Source organism: Chenopodium album, chromosome 6, assembly GCF_948465745.1.
Source record: "Chenopodium album chromosome 6, dcCheAlbu1.1, whole genome shotgun sequence".
In the NCBI taxonomy this organism is placed as follows: Eukaryota; Viridiplantae; Streptophyta; class Magnoliopsida; order Caryophyllales; family Amaranthaceae; genus Chenopodium; species Chenopodium album.
In genome coordinates this window covers 7228509-7244871 of record NC_137839.1, presented here as the reverse complement: position 1 = coordinate 7244871, position 16363 = coordinate 7228509, and the positions used below count along the sequence as shown (strand labels likewise).

The 16363-nt window shown below is 32.2% G+C and overlaps 1 protein-coding gene and 1 pseudogene across 1 annotated transcript; both read left to right on the top strand.

Annotated features, from left to right (window-relative positions):
• The first annotated feature begins 136 nt into the window (after positions 1-136).
• Positions 137-5754, top strand: LOC145634455 (uncharacterized). Its single transcript, XM_081685880.1, has 5 exons — positions 137-411; positions 1459-1532; positions 1623-1730; positions 1926-1988; positions 5279-5754. Exons 3-5 carry the CDS (start codon positions 1710-1712, stop codon positions 5531-5533), a joined length of 339 nt encoding a protein of 112 aa, XP_081542006.1. The 5' UTR covers positions 137-411; positions 1459-1532; positions 1623-1709; the 3' UTR covers positions 5534-5754.
• A 1447-nt stretch (positions 5755-7201) lies between these two features.
• On the top strand, positions 7202-8067 carry LOC145634454 (protein DMP2 pseudogene; annotated as a pseudogene).
• The last annotated feature ends 8296 nt before the right edge of the window (positions 8068-16363 follow it).

Genomic DNA, 16363 nt, shown 5'->3' with positions numbered 1-16363 from the left:
GCTGCAATTAGAGCACGTATGAATGTATGATGTAAATCTTGAAAATTATACCCACTTGTCATCCCGACTTAGTACCGTGAAAGCCTTTATTAATGAGTATATAGCCTTTCCCATGTATCCCATATTCCCATTCCCCTCTTCCTACCCTTGGTGAACAGAAAATAGGTTCATCTTCTCCTCTAACTCTTGTGGCAAAACTCTACCTTTATCTCTCCCTTCTCCTACCATTCATCAAATTAACTCCCTTTATTAATTTCTAATCGTCTTAGATTAACTAAAATTCAGTTTTGTTTAAAGACAAAGAGGTTTTAGGGGAAGCAAAAGGGGGAAAGAGGCAATAACAATGGTGGTTGCCTCAAGTGGAAACGCTTTCGCTAAAGAGGTTTCTATTCGCAGGAGAATCATTAGCATGTAATTTCTCTCTCTTTCATTCTTTTCTATCTTACTCTTTTTTCTTTAATTTCATTCGTTAATTTGTTTTCTGCAATTTTGATTTTCCTGGGTTACCCATTGTTCTATAATTAATTTATTGTTGATTTGATATTCTGGGATTTTTCAATTTTGATTTTTTTTCATTACCCATTATTTAATTTCACCGTATCTGACTGTCAATTATAATGGGGTTCGTGGGATTTTTCATGTGATGCGTAGATTAGAAATGCTTATTTGTTTCACAAGTTAAAATTCTTTCCTAACTGCAATTTATTGTGCAATTCAATCTGGAATTAGATGATATTAACAACTATTATGGTGAAGTTGCAAAAATTGTCATGCAAAAGGTATAATGTCAGAAAATTCTATTTGATTTCGGCTCTAATTGGCGCACCTTATGATTAGTTATAAGTGTAGCATGTATTTGATGTTGGAATGATGGGTTGAATAGATGTTTTCAGAATTGTTAAATGCTTGGGATGGGCATGAGTTTCGTTCCAAATCATTTGAGACTTTGGTTTATGGAACCTATGACATAGGAATTATGCACCTTTGGTATATAAGCATGCCTAGATTACTTCGGGCTCTCTTGTTCTTGCCAGAGGCAAACCATTATAGCTATTCAACCCTAAATCACTAGCCGGTTTAATCAAGGTTCATTATTACATGGAATTTGCATTTCTTTCCGGGTATTAAGGATATTTTTTAAAAGTTTGAATTTTAATTAATTGAATCTAGAAAGTGCATGAATGTTCCAATATTGAAAAGTGGCCAATATATAGGGATGAAAGGAATAATTTTGTTCTTGAGAATTGGGAAAACAATGTAGCATTCTTGGGGCATGATAGTTTGTAAAACATGTAGATGATGACAAAGAGTAGCTATCAGCAGTAACGTATATCAAACTTATACAATTTTGATTCTTATAACTTGATTTTATGATTTAATTATTCTTTTTTTTTTTTTTTTTAGCTATTGTTGTTTTCTACACAAGGTGTGTTATTTTGAATTTCTTGTGAAATGTAGATTTAATAAGAGAGAAGAAGATTTTCCATCCTTGAAGGAGTACAATGATTATCTAGAGGAAGTGGAGGATATGAGTAAGTTCATTACCTCAGTTAGGATTTGGTTTTTCTATCTAGACTTTTCGTCTACAAGGTTCAAATAGTTAAAGAATGTCTTTGCTACAGCATGCAACTTAATTGAAGGAATAGATGTTCCTGCCATTGAAGCTAAAATAGCCCAGTATGAGCGAGAGAATTCCGAGCAGATAATGAATGCTCGAGCTCGTAAGGCATGTAAGATATTGTGTATTACAGCTTTCACTTGTCCTAAACTTGAAGATATTCTCATCACTAATCAGTTACATTTTGCAAAAAATTTCTACTCTATATATAGGATAAAACTTTTTAGTGTTTTTTTTGTTTAAAAAATTATTTTTTTATTTATTTTTTTAGGAGGATTACCGTTTTTGAACATTTGTGTTTGCACAGGCAGAGGAGCTAGCGGCAGCTCTGGCAGCCAGCAAGGGACCTGCGCAAGTTGATGCTGATGTGGTATGTTTTAACCATTCATTTTCTCTTCTTGGACTAAATTGTGTCATAATGCTCTTCCATGACCGAAACTCCCAAGGATTATTAGATTATCTATTGTTGTACAAATCTAATTGGAACTGCCCTGTGCCTGATTTATATAGGAAGTACTGCACACTGTCATATGTCATACAAGATGTGAGTATGAATCTATAAGAATATGTAGGTCTATATCTATCAAATTGAAAAAAGGCAACCCTTAGCACAGTGCAGGGGTGGTAAACAAATTATACATATTAGATTATTAGGTCTATTTTGGTTTTTGTCAGATCTCATACGATTTTCTAAGATGCTCTCAAGTGTATTGAACTTTTCTAGATGGTAAATTACTTATTTTCTTCTTCAATTGGATATTGTTGATTAATTTTGCAGGTCTAATCATTGGTTGATCTTTCTTGGTTTCAAACTATCCAAGTTTTGTGGGACCATAATAAAGCTAAACAGTTGCACTTTAGTTACAAGTGCTGTCATGAAAAATATTTTTGGTTTTACTTTATTAGATTTTGAAATTAATCGTTAAAGTTGGCGGTGGCTAATGATGCACAAAATTAGAAAGAAATTGCTGGGCTTGTCTGCTATCTTTTTCTTTTTCTTCTTTGAAAACTAAAATTAAGAATATGAAAACTTGAGAAAGTGACTGTCATTCATTTAAACAAAATTGATCAGTATAAGTGTGAGCTGTGTGACTAATTATTATTTACCTCCGTTTATGAAAGATTTTAAAATTTACTGTTTGCACACAAATTAATGCTATTGGAGAGAGATTGTTGACAGATTTCCCTCTGTTAAGTTTTTGGAGAGTGTCTACACTTTAATATGTTCCCATTTCCTTGCGGCCCAGTGCCATCATCCAGAAAGGTACTCTGTTGGCTTTAGTCTGCAGCTGAACCAGAGTTGATGCAGCATAGCCTTTTGTTTACTTAGTCTGCTATAAAAGAAAGCATCCTCATTGTGTCATATTAGAGGAAACCTATATTCTCAGTAGCAAGCATTAAGCTTGAACCTACTTCTTTTATTGGCTGGAATTAAATTCAAAGGTGGTTATCATTTCAATTTTGGTACAATCAAAGCTGGATACATAAGTTGAACCCTTACTCCCTTAGTTGGTGTGGTCTAATCATATTTAAGAACCTTTAGTTTTATGAGGGAGCCAAAAATGATGCTAGTGTGAAAAAAGTGAACCCAGAGATAGCAAAGCGCTGTTGATCTTGGAGTTTAGTATCATTGTGCAAAGAACAAGCTAGAAGGGTTAGAAATGTCTTTAAGCATATAGGTATTTGAATTTCCTAAATGGTTGGCTCGGTTGATTTAACAAAGAGATGCCATGTTAAGTGGACTTGGCAGCTTTAACATCTTATCATCAATATGGAGTTAAAAAAATAAAAGCACTCCCTTTTTATTCTTTTTGGGGCAGTAAGAATACCACTTGCTGTTTACTGTTAATACGAAAGTGCTATTTATCTCCAATCTAATATAGTAATTCTTATTTTACTTGAAAGCTGTTTGCTTCAATGCTTCTCTAACACAATCACAATATATTGAGGGGCCTTTTATATGTTTGGTCCATCTATATTGCATATAGAAAACATCAAAGTAGGTTACTTTGACTGCCAGTATAGCTTTGGCCACCGATCCAGTATCTTAGTCATCAGCAAGCCATGCTCAAAACATAGCTGTTCTTGATAGTTGATGTATTTGATTCTCCAATTGGCTTTTTTAATATTTTAGAAAGAGCCATCATAGGTTGGGTTGTCTAATTAGGAAAAGTGGAACAGTCCACTTGCCTTTTCCTAGATCCACCGATTGCCATTCTGGACAGTAATGTTTTCTCAAATCCTTTTCATTTTTGCAACCCACAGACTACGGGCTAGACTTTACCTTTGATGGTATACTTTCTCTATTCCATTTCCTTTGCTAGTCCTGTATGGGTAAGTCAAGAAGATGTAGATTTGCTTGCAGTTTGTTAGTGCACAGCCAGATGGCTGCAACTTTAAAAATAACCACCACCTATTGAAGATCCTGTTGAGGGCAGGGTCTGGGGGTGTTGCTATATGTTTGCTGTCTTACCTTTAGCAATTTAGATAGATTGCTTTAATGGGTCCCTACACATTCATTGGTAGTAGATATAATCATATACCTTACAAGACTTATTGATAATGAATTGGAGAATTGAACTATTGAAGGCCTCTTATCATTCAGGGAATTTTGGGAACCCACTTTTTATCAGGTTGCTGTAGAAAGTCTGTTATGCATAGTTGCGAGTGAAAGGTCTTCAATAGCACCTAAGCTTATCATAGCAAAGGAACACAAATCCCAACTCTCCACTCTCCACTCTCAAGAACCATCTTATGAGGACAATAATATTGCTCTAGGAACTTCAACAATATGCATGTGAATTATGTCTGTCCTGCTTTCAAGTTACTACATGTTTTTACTCTGAGCGCGTCGTTTTTACTCTGAGGTGCTTGCCAATCTGACAAGCTCAAATATAGGAAGAACTAGCCATGTCTATATGTGTTTCCCCTTTTCCTTGGTTCTGCAATGGTAGGTAATTGCTAGTGATATGATGAAGCCAATGCTTGATTAGCAATTCCTTTGTTGTCAAATATATATTTCATTTCTTGTCCTGAACATATTACCTTGTGTTTGCTCACTTCAAGAGATGGTAGAATGGTTATATTGAGAGGGTTGATTCATTTGGGTGTTAAATTTTTTCTCTAAAAAAAATTAAAAATTTCTTGGCTTTATACTTGTGTACATTGACTATCTGCAATTGGGGTACATGTTAAATTTGTTTTTATTTTTTCCTTTCATGGATGAGCTCTTTTTCTCCCTTTTCTCCTTTTCCTGTAATGGATTGGAGCGACTTCACTGCTTGGTTTGGCAGGCTGCTCCTCTGCAGGTTAATATTAATATTAACACACTCTAAATTTAGTCAGATTATCTTTTAAATTGAAATTAGCTTAGGCAATAGGAGATCTGATCTCGTCTGTTTGTAAGGTTTGGACTGTGCCCAATAGACTGGACTGGACTGTGGTCTCTTCAAGTCATTGCTCTAAACTATAGGGAATTTTTTTAGAACATCCCATATTGCTTTGAGGGCCTTGTGCTATTGAAGTTTTTTTTTGAACAGTGCATATTGCATTTTTACACCGTCATCTTTGTCACAAAGCAAAGTTCTTCCCTTTTAGCATGGGTATTAAGAGGCGTCCATAGAATCTTTCCAAAGCTGAATCTTTTGTTTGTGTAAGCAGGCCACAGAACAGAACCCACAAGCAGGGATATCTACCGCAGCGCAAGGGTATGCACCTGCAGTTGCAGGAGGGGCATTTATGCAACCAAGACCGATGGGAATGGCCCCACAACCAATACCCCTTGGGGGCCCTGATCTTGATGATGAAGAAATGATGAAGCTGCGAGCTGAAAAGGGTGGACGTGCAGGAGGTTGGACTCCGGAACTTGGCCGGAAAAGGGCACTTGAGGAAGCTTTTGGGAGCCTTTGGATTTGAGGTCTTCAAAAAACTAACATATGCATCATGTTTGCCATCGTTAAGTGTGGATTTTGAAGCTCTATATGTAAGCTTACAGCTTGAATGTCGGCTCTCGTGCCAAAAAAACAAAATTAGATAGATTAGAAAGATGAATGTGTATGTAATTTATCTTTGATGAAGATTTTTACATACCATGAGAATATGAATGACAAGTCACAAGTCTATCATCCCTTTTTTCACCCTTACACTGTTTTATTGCCAATCTATTGCGATGATTCAGAATGTGAAATTTCGGACATGTAGGTACTATTTGAGTTATGATAGGGCTACGATGCAAAGCCAGCCGTCCCCGAAACCTCCCCGGCTCCCCCAGGTCGACAACAACAATCTGTAAACTCAAGACAAAGAAAATGCTTCTAGGAAGCACGCCGGTCATGATCAACATGCTAGTCTATTCATCGCCAACTTGCCATCATAAATTTTACAACCCATACCAAGATGTTGCACACTAATGTGGTAAACTCCTACTACCTTCGTTCTTTTTTACTAGACTCGCTTTGACTTTTACACTATTCATCGCTCCTCCTTTGATCGCTAAAGAATTAAAGTTATTGATAGCTAAAGTTTTGCATTGGCAACATGATAAAAGAAACAGATCAAGTAAAAAAGACCAGAGAAAGTATTTTATATGGAGTACAACAATTGAATAATTTCTCACGTTATGTTTATGGCCGCTTTCGGCCGTGTATAACCAATTAACCATAAATCCATAATAGAGTACAAATTAAGTTTTTGTTTTAGTTGATAAATGACTATAAATTCATCATAAACAACACACAAATACATAAGCTAAATATTAGCTTTGGTTTTAGTATTTGTTGCGTTATCCTCTAACAGTTTGCTGTTGCCTTTTAATTTTTGAGACATCTTCGCTAACAATCACAATCTTGTTTATGTCATTTCGTGCAACATACTTCCAACTTTAAAGAACCTTTTTCTAGGTTATACAACTAGACGTAACGATTAACTGTCTTTATACACTCATACAATTAGACATGATATCATCATAAAGCTCAACAACTAATGCATATCCTTTCGAAATTAATTCGGTTATATCTTCATATGTCTAAACAAATTCAAGTTATGGTATTTAATTATGCGTTATTTTTAAGAAATCGAGTTACTTGTAACATTCTATAACCATCTTTCTGATAAAAGGTTACTCAGCTACAATTTACAATTAAAATAAGATCTAATAACTTCAAATAAGATTAAATAATTAAGTTTTGATACGTTCAAAACAAAATCAGGTGAATAGAACGCACCCTTAATTCTATAAAATGTTGTTTTATTATGTGATGACTTAAAACCATATGTATGGCCTAGAATTACATTACATAACCGAAAGAATACAAGCAAATTAAATTCAAACTAACTCTATCCACATTCATAAAACAAATTATGTACGTATTGTATGTATGTCACAAACTATAAATGAAATTTTAATTACATACTTTGCTGGAATTTATAAAATTATGCTAAAACTGTCAGCTTACTTTATTTTCAAGTTAATTACACGCAAAACTATACTTTTAAACTTAAAGTTTTAACTGAACTAAATGAATTTCTTGGAAGCAACTCTTTCCCACCAAAACAAAAACCTTAATCTATATAAACAACTTTTTCCATTCAATAAAATCATCAAAAAAAAATAACAGCAAATTTATAATTCATAAAAATGGCAAAAAAATCATTAAAAGATCAAGCTTTTAATGGGTTAGGAAGCCTACTAAAATTACTACCAACTGGAACAGTTTTCATGTTCCAATTTTTAAGTCCAATTTTAAGCAACAATGGTGAATGTCACACCATAAACAAGTACATAATGGGTGTTTTTCTAGTAATTTGTGGGTTTAATTGTGCATTTTCAACGTTCACCGATAGCTATGTCGACGACGAGGGGAACGTACACTATGGGATAGCCACACGCACGGGGTTTTGGCCTACTAGTCGGTCTAGTAACGTTGATATGTCCAAGTATAAGCTAAGGGCAGGGGATTTTGTACATGCTGTCACGTCGGTTTTCGTGTTTGTTGTCGTGGCGGGTTTGGACAAGAACACGGTGGATTGTTACATGCCGGCGTTGGAGACTACTCGGAAGACTATGCTCATGGTGTTGCCTCCGGTTGTTGGTGGTCTTTGTAGTGGTATTTTTGCTATGTTTCCTAGCACAAGGCATGGTATTGGGTACCCTTCAAATAATGGTGCTAAATCCTAATTAAAAACTTTATTTTGTGGGTTTTTTTTTTTTTTAATTGAATTGAATTTTTCAAATGTTGTCATGTGTGGGGTCAATTTCAATTTTTTAAGTTTTTAAAAATTGAATGTTTAATTTTTATAACTGATTGAGGGTTTATTGTGCAATTACTATCGAGTGTTTTCTTCGTATCAAATCTATCATTGTGTATAAGAAAGATTGTATACGTTCAGATTGGGAAAATTAAAATTAATAATGTTGTACAGTGAATAAATCTATTGTTTATTTGACTCAAGGAAAGAAAAGTTTTCGAAGTAGTTGTTTGCATAAGTTTAGACAGAGAAAAATATTGTTGTGCAGTGAATAAATATGAGAAGCAAGAGAAAATCTCACCCTACCACTATGATGTAGTATTGATGATGAATAAATCAATGATTACAAGTATTATTTGTGTGAAATTCGTGTGGAAATTCTTCTCTAGATTTTACTTATAATAGCTCATGCATCACACATGCCAAAAGAAGTTAGTTGAAGTTTTAAAATGAAGGGTTTCTACTTGGCTTCTACCAGAGTATTCTTAAAATTGTAACAGTCAGTTTAATTAGTATATATCACTGCTAGAAAATGACTAGATAGAAACATCTTTAATAAGATGTGTTGGGTCATAATGCCGTACACACTACACACTAGGGATGTCAATGGGGCGGGGCGGGGCGGATGTTGGCCTTCCCATCCCCATCCCCACCTAATATTTTCATCCCCATCCCCATCCCCATCCCCGCGGCGGGTCCAATTTTCATCCCCATCCCCGCCCCACCGGGTACAACTCCAAAACCATCCCCGCCCTACCCCCCACTTGGATATCCATCCCCACCTTATCCCCACCAAAGACCCGCCTAATCCCCACCCAAGATCCACCTAATCTCCGTATCTCAAATAAACAATCGTACATAATTAATACGAATTATAAAATAAAACATTCTACACACATTTTTGTGTTATAATATTAGTGTCATACAAAGTATTATAATTAATATTGTATTTCACGTAATTATTTATAAATAGTATAAAAGTATGTAATTTTACTTTAAAAGATATATAGATGTGGGTATGAGGTGGGGATGGGGTGGGTATGAAGTGGGGCAAGTGGGGCGGGGCGGGGATGGGGCGGGTACAACTTAAAATCCACCCCCGCCCCATCACCCATGGCGGGTATGGTTTTTATCCCCATCCCCGCCCCACCACCCGCCAAACCGAGACCCATCCCCGCCCCACTGGGGCGGGGATGGGGCGGGTCTCCTACTTGACCCGCCCCACTGACATCCCTACTACACACATAAAAGTAATTGAGATGCTTATGTGATGAAGTGTTGCTTAAAAAGCACCGTGCAACATCACAAATTACGTTTAAACCTCCCCAAGTCACTATTAGGTTTTTCATCCCTAAAATCACTATTCTAGAATCACATTAACATCCTTACGGCCTAACTTTCTCTAGGGTCAGTATAGTAATTCTGAAAAAAACCATCGTCTTAGCCCATCGCATGTGCTTAAAAACTAGTTGAAACTTTAAAAAGTAGGGTTTCTAGTCAGGCAACAAAAATCATGGGTGTGCACAAGCTTGATCTTAGTTATTCCCAAAGTGACCATTAGGCTAACCTGTATGCTGTATCAAGAAAAAAATAAAATAGTAGGACCAACAACAATGAATACCAATGTATCATGCTTTTACTCCATGAGTGTAGGACTCTGATCTATTGGCTCTGTTGAAACAATTTGATTTATAGTTTTATAATTCTATGCAAAAATAAGTCAACTACAAGTAGGTATACTATACTAATTACATGATTATTAACTTTGCTAATTATGATTTTATTGGCCATGATCCTTGTGATTTGAAACCACTAAGTTCTCTATGTTAAGTTTTTACTATTATTTTGTCAATATATGTGTTAATTTATATAATTATAAAGTTATTATATTCTTTCTTGCACCCAAAAATTAAAGATAATCTTGTTTTTCAAAATATTCAAACTGAATTTACAATTGACTTATTTGAAAAACAATCTATCTACATACTCCGTATTAATTAATGATCATGTCAAACATTTATTGAGGGGTATAATAGAGGAGTAAGGTTGATATTGTAAATTTTTATGTACATACCACTACACCAGCTCCCATACAAGTTAAAACAATTTACCCTAGAATTTTTGAAAAGGTATTTTAGACTTTATACAGTCTCAAAAGTCACGACTTTTTGGTACGAAATATTTAGCTAGGTACAATGCTATATAATAGCCGACTAGCCGTGTCAACTTTATCATTTTCCCATCAATTTTCAAGGGTAATTTTTCAAGAGTAAACTAGTCATTATATATAAATCGTAATTATTACTATATAGAAAAGATACCAACTCTATTTAGACAATTATAATATACAAGTAGTTTATTTAAATGATACTTTAGATAGATGAGGCATATGAGTCTAAATATAACATTAATGATCGAAAAAATTTACTTAGGGTATGTAATGGTTAACAATTGCAATGTCGAGATACTATTAGACGTGGCGAACATGTTGTTCAAATCGAACATAGATAACTCATGATGTTAATTTGGATTGGATCATTTTATTTTTATTTATTTATTTATTTATTTATTTATTTATTTATTTATTTATTTTAATGGGAAGGTTAGTTTATAGTCTTTTACTAGTTTTGATTTGTCAACCGAATTACTTGTACTTATGAAAATATGATGATTTGCATACATTGGGATATTTGGATTAATTTACTCCACTAAAGGTCGCTGACTTTTTATTCAAAAAAATGGAGCATTAAATAAATAAATAAATAAATAAATAAATAAATAAAAATAAAAAAAGAAAAGAAAAGAAAGAGAGAGATATTAGGTGATGAAAGAACCAACTAATGAAGTGGAAACTAATACTGAAAAGTAAATGGCTTTAAATTAGAGTGGTGCACCCCTATTCTACTATTGTTTCCCACGATGGTTGCACTCAAATCTTTACATCATGTTAATGAAAAAGAGGATGTTCATGCACTGCTTTTTTGTTTTTTTTATTGCTTTCACAAATGGCCTCTAGCTTGCTTCTTTCCACTTACTTGTCTAAACCCCTTCCTCTTCCTTTATCTCTAATTCTCTACCTCATAGGTGGGTTTCTAAGAGTGGAGTTGACATTTTATTAGTACTTTGTGGTACATGGACAACATGATGAGGTAGCAGCTGAGTTGTTCGGATCAGATCACATTTGATTCAGCTATTGGTTCAAGTCCTATGTCATAGAGATAAATAAAAAAATAAAAAATAAATTATTTAATTTGGTTGCAACGAGCTCGAGCTGAGCCTTAGGTGATTAGAGTCTATTATTAATAAATATATCATGATGGATCAATATTCAATAATAAGTCAAGCCGTGTGGATGTAGAGAATCTGTTAGGACTTGAAATGTGGATGCAGCATAGGCCCTTCTCATACTCGGCGTTTAATATTACACTTGAAAGTGAGGGATGAATAAGTAGATCTGAAACCGTGATCTTTATGTCACGCTGACTCTAATACCATGTCCGTGGACCAACACAACCAAAAACTTAAGATGATGGTTGAAACCCAAAAATAAATTTTATACTCTATGAGGATCTAATCTCGTATAAATCATTTTCTCTTCGCGACTTTTCCTTCAGTGTAATAGTCCATGCTGAGGTGATTGTGGTTTCTTTGGTTGTAATTGTTTCTATGGTCTACCCTTATGGCGTGAATATTGCTTGTTAAGCCCAGCCTTTTCAGCTTTACTAGTGTAAAGTACAATGTTTTACCCCTTTGTCGTAGCTCCTAAAATCCTAAATGCCAGTGCAGCGCACTACTATAGAGTTATAGACAACTGTAGTTTGAAACTCATGTGTCATGCTCCTTTTATAACGTCTGATATCAATTGAATTGTAGGCTAAAAGCCTAAAAGTTAATTTTAAACTCATTTAATAGACGGTAATAAATACATATGTTAATGATCATAATCTAGAAAATTCTTCAATGCAATTATCCAAATATATAATTTTTTTTCATTAAAACTTTGTTAACATTGTCGATCCCTTTCAAAACGTGGAATTTTGGGAAGAAAATTCAATCCACAGATTTGGCATTATGAACATAGATAGATACTTATAAATTTATTATCATTATCATCATTTATTACGGAGTAGTATGCAGTAGAAGACGATACATTAGGTAATTAGTGTGAGACAAATCGAAAAAAATTTGTGGACACTGGCAAGTGAGTGCCAAGATAGTCCAGCAACTGATTGATGTTGATGAGATATGTCTTAAGTAGTTTTTTGTCTCAAACACATCAAATCACCTTCCAAATCATAATGAGTTCAATTCATGACAATTCCTTTAACCCAAGCTAAAAGTGAACTTGATTAATTATTTAAGATGAAGAGATTATTTAGATTCAAATTACTACTTATCTTTCTTCAAATTTAATTGTTAAAAAGAAGTTTTTAATTAATTTACAATTGGTATGGTGACTATATATAAATCTTATAACATAGTACTTTCATATAATGTAATAAGATAATTGGAAAACTTATTATTGAGTCATTCAGTAAATTAAACTGTTAGAAAAATTTGTTGCTCACCCATTGTGCATATTAAAAAGCGGAAATAATATAATATACATAACAAACAACAAAGAACACGGGAATTTTATGTGGAAAACCTTTTTTTACCAGAAATGAATACAAACTGTGAAATATGTACTAGGACTTTAATTAATGTGTGAGATGGTGATATATAGGCTCTCAAAATCTCTCCATCTAAGCCTAAACACGAATACTAGCTCTCTTTTAGGGTTATTTAACCTCTAATTGAATTGATACGAGAATTACACATAAAAGTATATCTTCGGCTTAATAGACCATATATATATATGGTTCTAAACCTAAATGATCGTGCTATCAAACCCATGGCCGTTCTCTTCTCTAAACACTCCTCCAAGTCGAACCACGTCCACAAAATCAACATAAACAATAAACTCAAATGTGAAATAAAGTACATTATTAATATTAACATTGCTTGTACATACATACCTCCTCATGAACTCCAAAGAATATTTGACTCCTAGTAATAATAACAATAAATAAATTATACTATAATTTTAGTATTCATGTTTAGCCAGAATCTATGTAGGTAATAATCATGATTTGGACTTCTCAAAGGGTGTCAAAAATTCTTTTTATTTAGTGATAAAAACCTTTTTATTGTGTGTTAATAGTTATTGGCTTTATTGCATATATTAGATTTATTTTATTGGTTAATTTAGAATGACATTTGCTAATATTTTCAATTGAAAACAACCTCCATTATATTTAGATCAGCAAGCATTTAAAACCGTGATAATACTGATCAATATTGGAGTATTAACTTTGGAGCACTCAAAACTTGACATATTAAGCCTTCTCTCAAATCTTCTTCATGGGCCACTACACTAGTGCCATCAAATTAAAAGAGTAAAACCCTACATATAAGTAATGCAAATTTAAAAGGTTAGACTTGTAATAATTATTTCAACCTAAGTGTGCTAAATAGACTGTATTCGATATCCTATGTCTAGAGACGGTGTTACAAATGCTAATATTAACGATGGTTCGGTGCAATTCAGGGTATCATAAAAGTGAGCCCTTAGTTCAATTCATACAGGATTTCTATGTACAAAAAATTTACTAGAGTATAAGTATATGATAAAGTTTAAAGATTAAATCATTATCAACGATAGGACTTTGTTAGGTTTAATTTCCCTCTTGGGAGCTGAGGGTTTTTTCTAGCCCCCTTGCTAGAATTTTTTTTTTTTTTTTTAAAAAAAAGTTTTCCCTTCCCTTTTCTCATTCATCTCTTTTATTCTTAAATCTTTATAGGGGGTTCCACTGGTGTTCTTACAGGTGATAAACCCCTAAAATAATTTTTTATTGCTTTTAATATGATTCCAAACAGATATATATGCACTTATGGATTTCAAGTCGAGTTAGTGCTAATTTACAAATTGTATTGCTTCAGATGATTTTTATATATATATATATATATATATATATATATATATATATATATATATATATATATATATATATATATATATATATATATATATTTATTTATTTATTTATTTTTTTAAGGTGCTCGTTAATCAAATCAGCGATTAATTAGTTATAAGGTGTTATCTACTTATATTAGAATTTTATATTTTTGGTAAGTGTCGCTTGACTATCTTTTATTAATAAAATCCTTTTTTCTTTGTAATCCTTTAAAAAAAATGAAATACACATATCAATTGCTCACCTTACACATGCTCATAACCACCCCTATTGTCTCATCTATAGTATGCAAAGTATCAAATTGTCATTTGTTATCATTGTGAGTATTTGGGAGAAGAAAAAGTATTGTACTACTTAAACAATGGGCACAACCGATATAGTCTCCAAAAGGAATTTTACTACCACTCGGTCTGCTTGTTTCATTTTATTTTAATTTCTGTAAGAAAATAAATTTTATATTTAATTTAAAATAGTTTCATATAAGATAAACTGAACATGACCTTAGTTATAAGTTTTTTAAGAAAAATTAAAACAAAGTTATACACAAAAAAGTTTTCATACAAATAAGATATAAGAATTTAAAGGTAGATATTAGATTACATAAGTCATTTAATTTCAATTAACTCCATTTTAAAGTACTATATTATTATTAATAAATCTTATTATTATAAATCCGTGTATTGCACTTGCATTGCACGAGGCCTAAACTAGTTATATATATTATATATACACACTATGTAGACTAGTAAACACATTTGATTAAGATTTTCAAACTTGGACCAATATAAGTCTTTTTTTTTTTTTTTTATATATATATATATATATAGAATTGCAATGTGAAAGTAACATACTTTTAATTAAGCCATTGTTAGATTTTTGGTGAAAATGTGAACTTCCAGAAACAGCTGATAAGTTGTTTAGTGGTCCTCTATTACTATTATCATACCATAACTAAGTGGGTTGGTAATACAAAGTTAAATTCATGGTATACTACCATAATTAGCACAATTTCATTTATTTTATTTATCATAAGGCACGATTCTTGCATTTGCTATAATCATCTTTAAATTAAATAAAGATATATTCACTAAAGATATTTAGTAAATAATATCTTAATATAAAAAATTTATCATGAAGATGATAATCATCATAAATCTTAATATATGTTACCATAATCATATCTTTTACGAAGTAAAATTCATAAATAATATATGTGTGATATATTTTTGATATTATTAAGAGAATAATATAGTTAGTGTTACTATTTATGATAAGATATTATTTAATCTATAGGATTTATGATTATGGTAGTATATCTTTAAGATTTATGAATATTGCTATCGTCATAAATTTTAAAACATATACCACCATAATCATAAGTCCTAAAATGTATTCATTGAATAATATATAATTTTTTATATTGATTTTATCTTATATCTCTAACAGATTATTATATGATTATTATTTATCTTCATCTTCATTTTTCATATTATAAATTACAATGTGTAGTCATAAAAAGACATATCACGTCTGATGTAGATCGATGGGCCGGGATTCCATAATATATCATGAATAACACCTCTGAATATTCTAACTAGGTAATTAAGATAATTGATTGGCATTCACACATTATAAATTTTTATATATACACCATGAGGATCCTATCCTTATGTTTCCAAATTACAATGGCAAAAAATTGTCTCAAATAATGGATCTTATATTAAAGTGACTATTATTGTCAAATTTACCAAAAATCAGAATGCTTAGCTAAGAAAATAAGATAAGTTTAAAAGTAATAAGTAAACTTGGAATTTTCTTTTTTTGTTTTTTTTTTTTTGAATAATAAACTTGGAATTTTCTGATATTATCTGTAATATTTCATTTGTATTTACAAAATTTAATTTATAACAATATAATTATCATCACGTTTGATAATGGTCAATTATGACCATAAATATGATAAAGTGAATATATAAATCGTATAAAATGTGATAAAGTGAATATATAAATCGTATAAAAGTCAAACTGTTGCAACTTTATAATAACATATCAAAGCGAGTATGACATCTCAAAGCTAGAGTCCTATTAAAAACATTAACTCTACCACCAAAAAAAAAATGATTAAAATAGTAATTCACTTTCCTCAATGATCTCATTGAAATCACCTGAAAAATCAATATCATTAAGAATTTTTAATTTCTATAAAGTAGTGCTATAATTTACTCCAAGAAAGTGTCCACCTTGCTGGCTTGATGTATCATTTATGTGGAAAACTTACAACTCCATATATGACCTTTATTTCGTCTTACATCACATTTGCAAAAATATGTCCCATTTATGTCATTAATAATATGATTAATTACTTTATAATTAAAAAGTATTGACCCCATTTGACTATAACCTCTTTACCTCCCAACAATCTATATAAACCAACCAAAAATTTAATATTTGCATTATATCCTTTCCATATCATATAGTATAT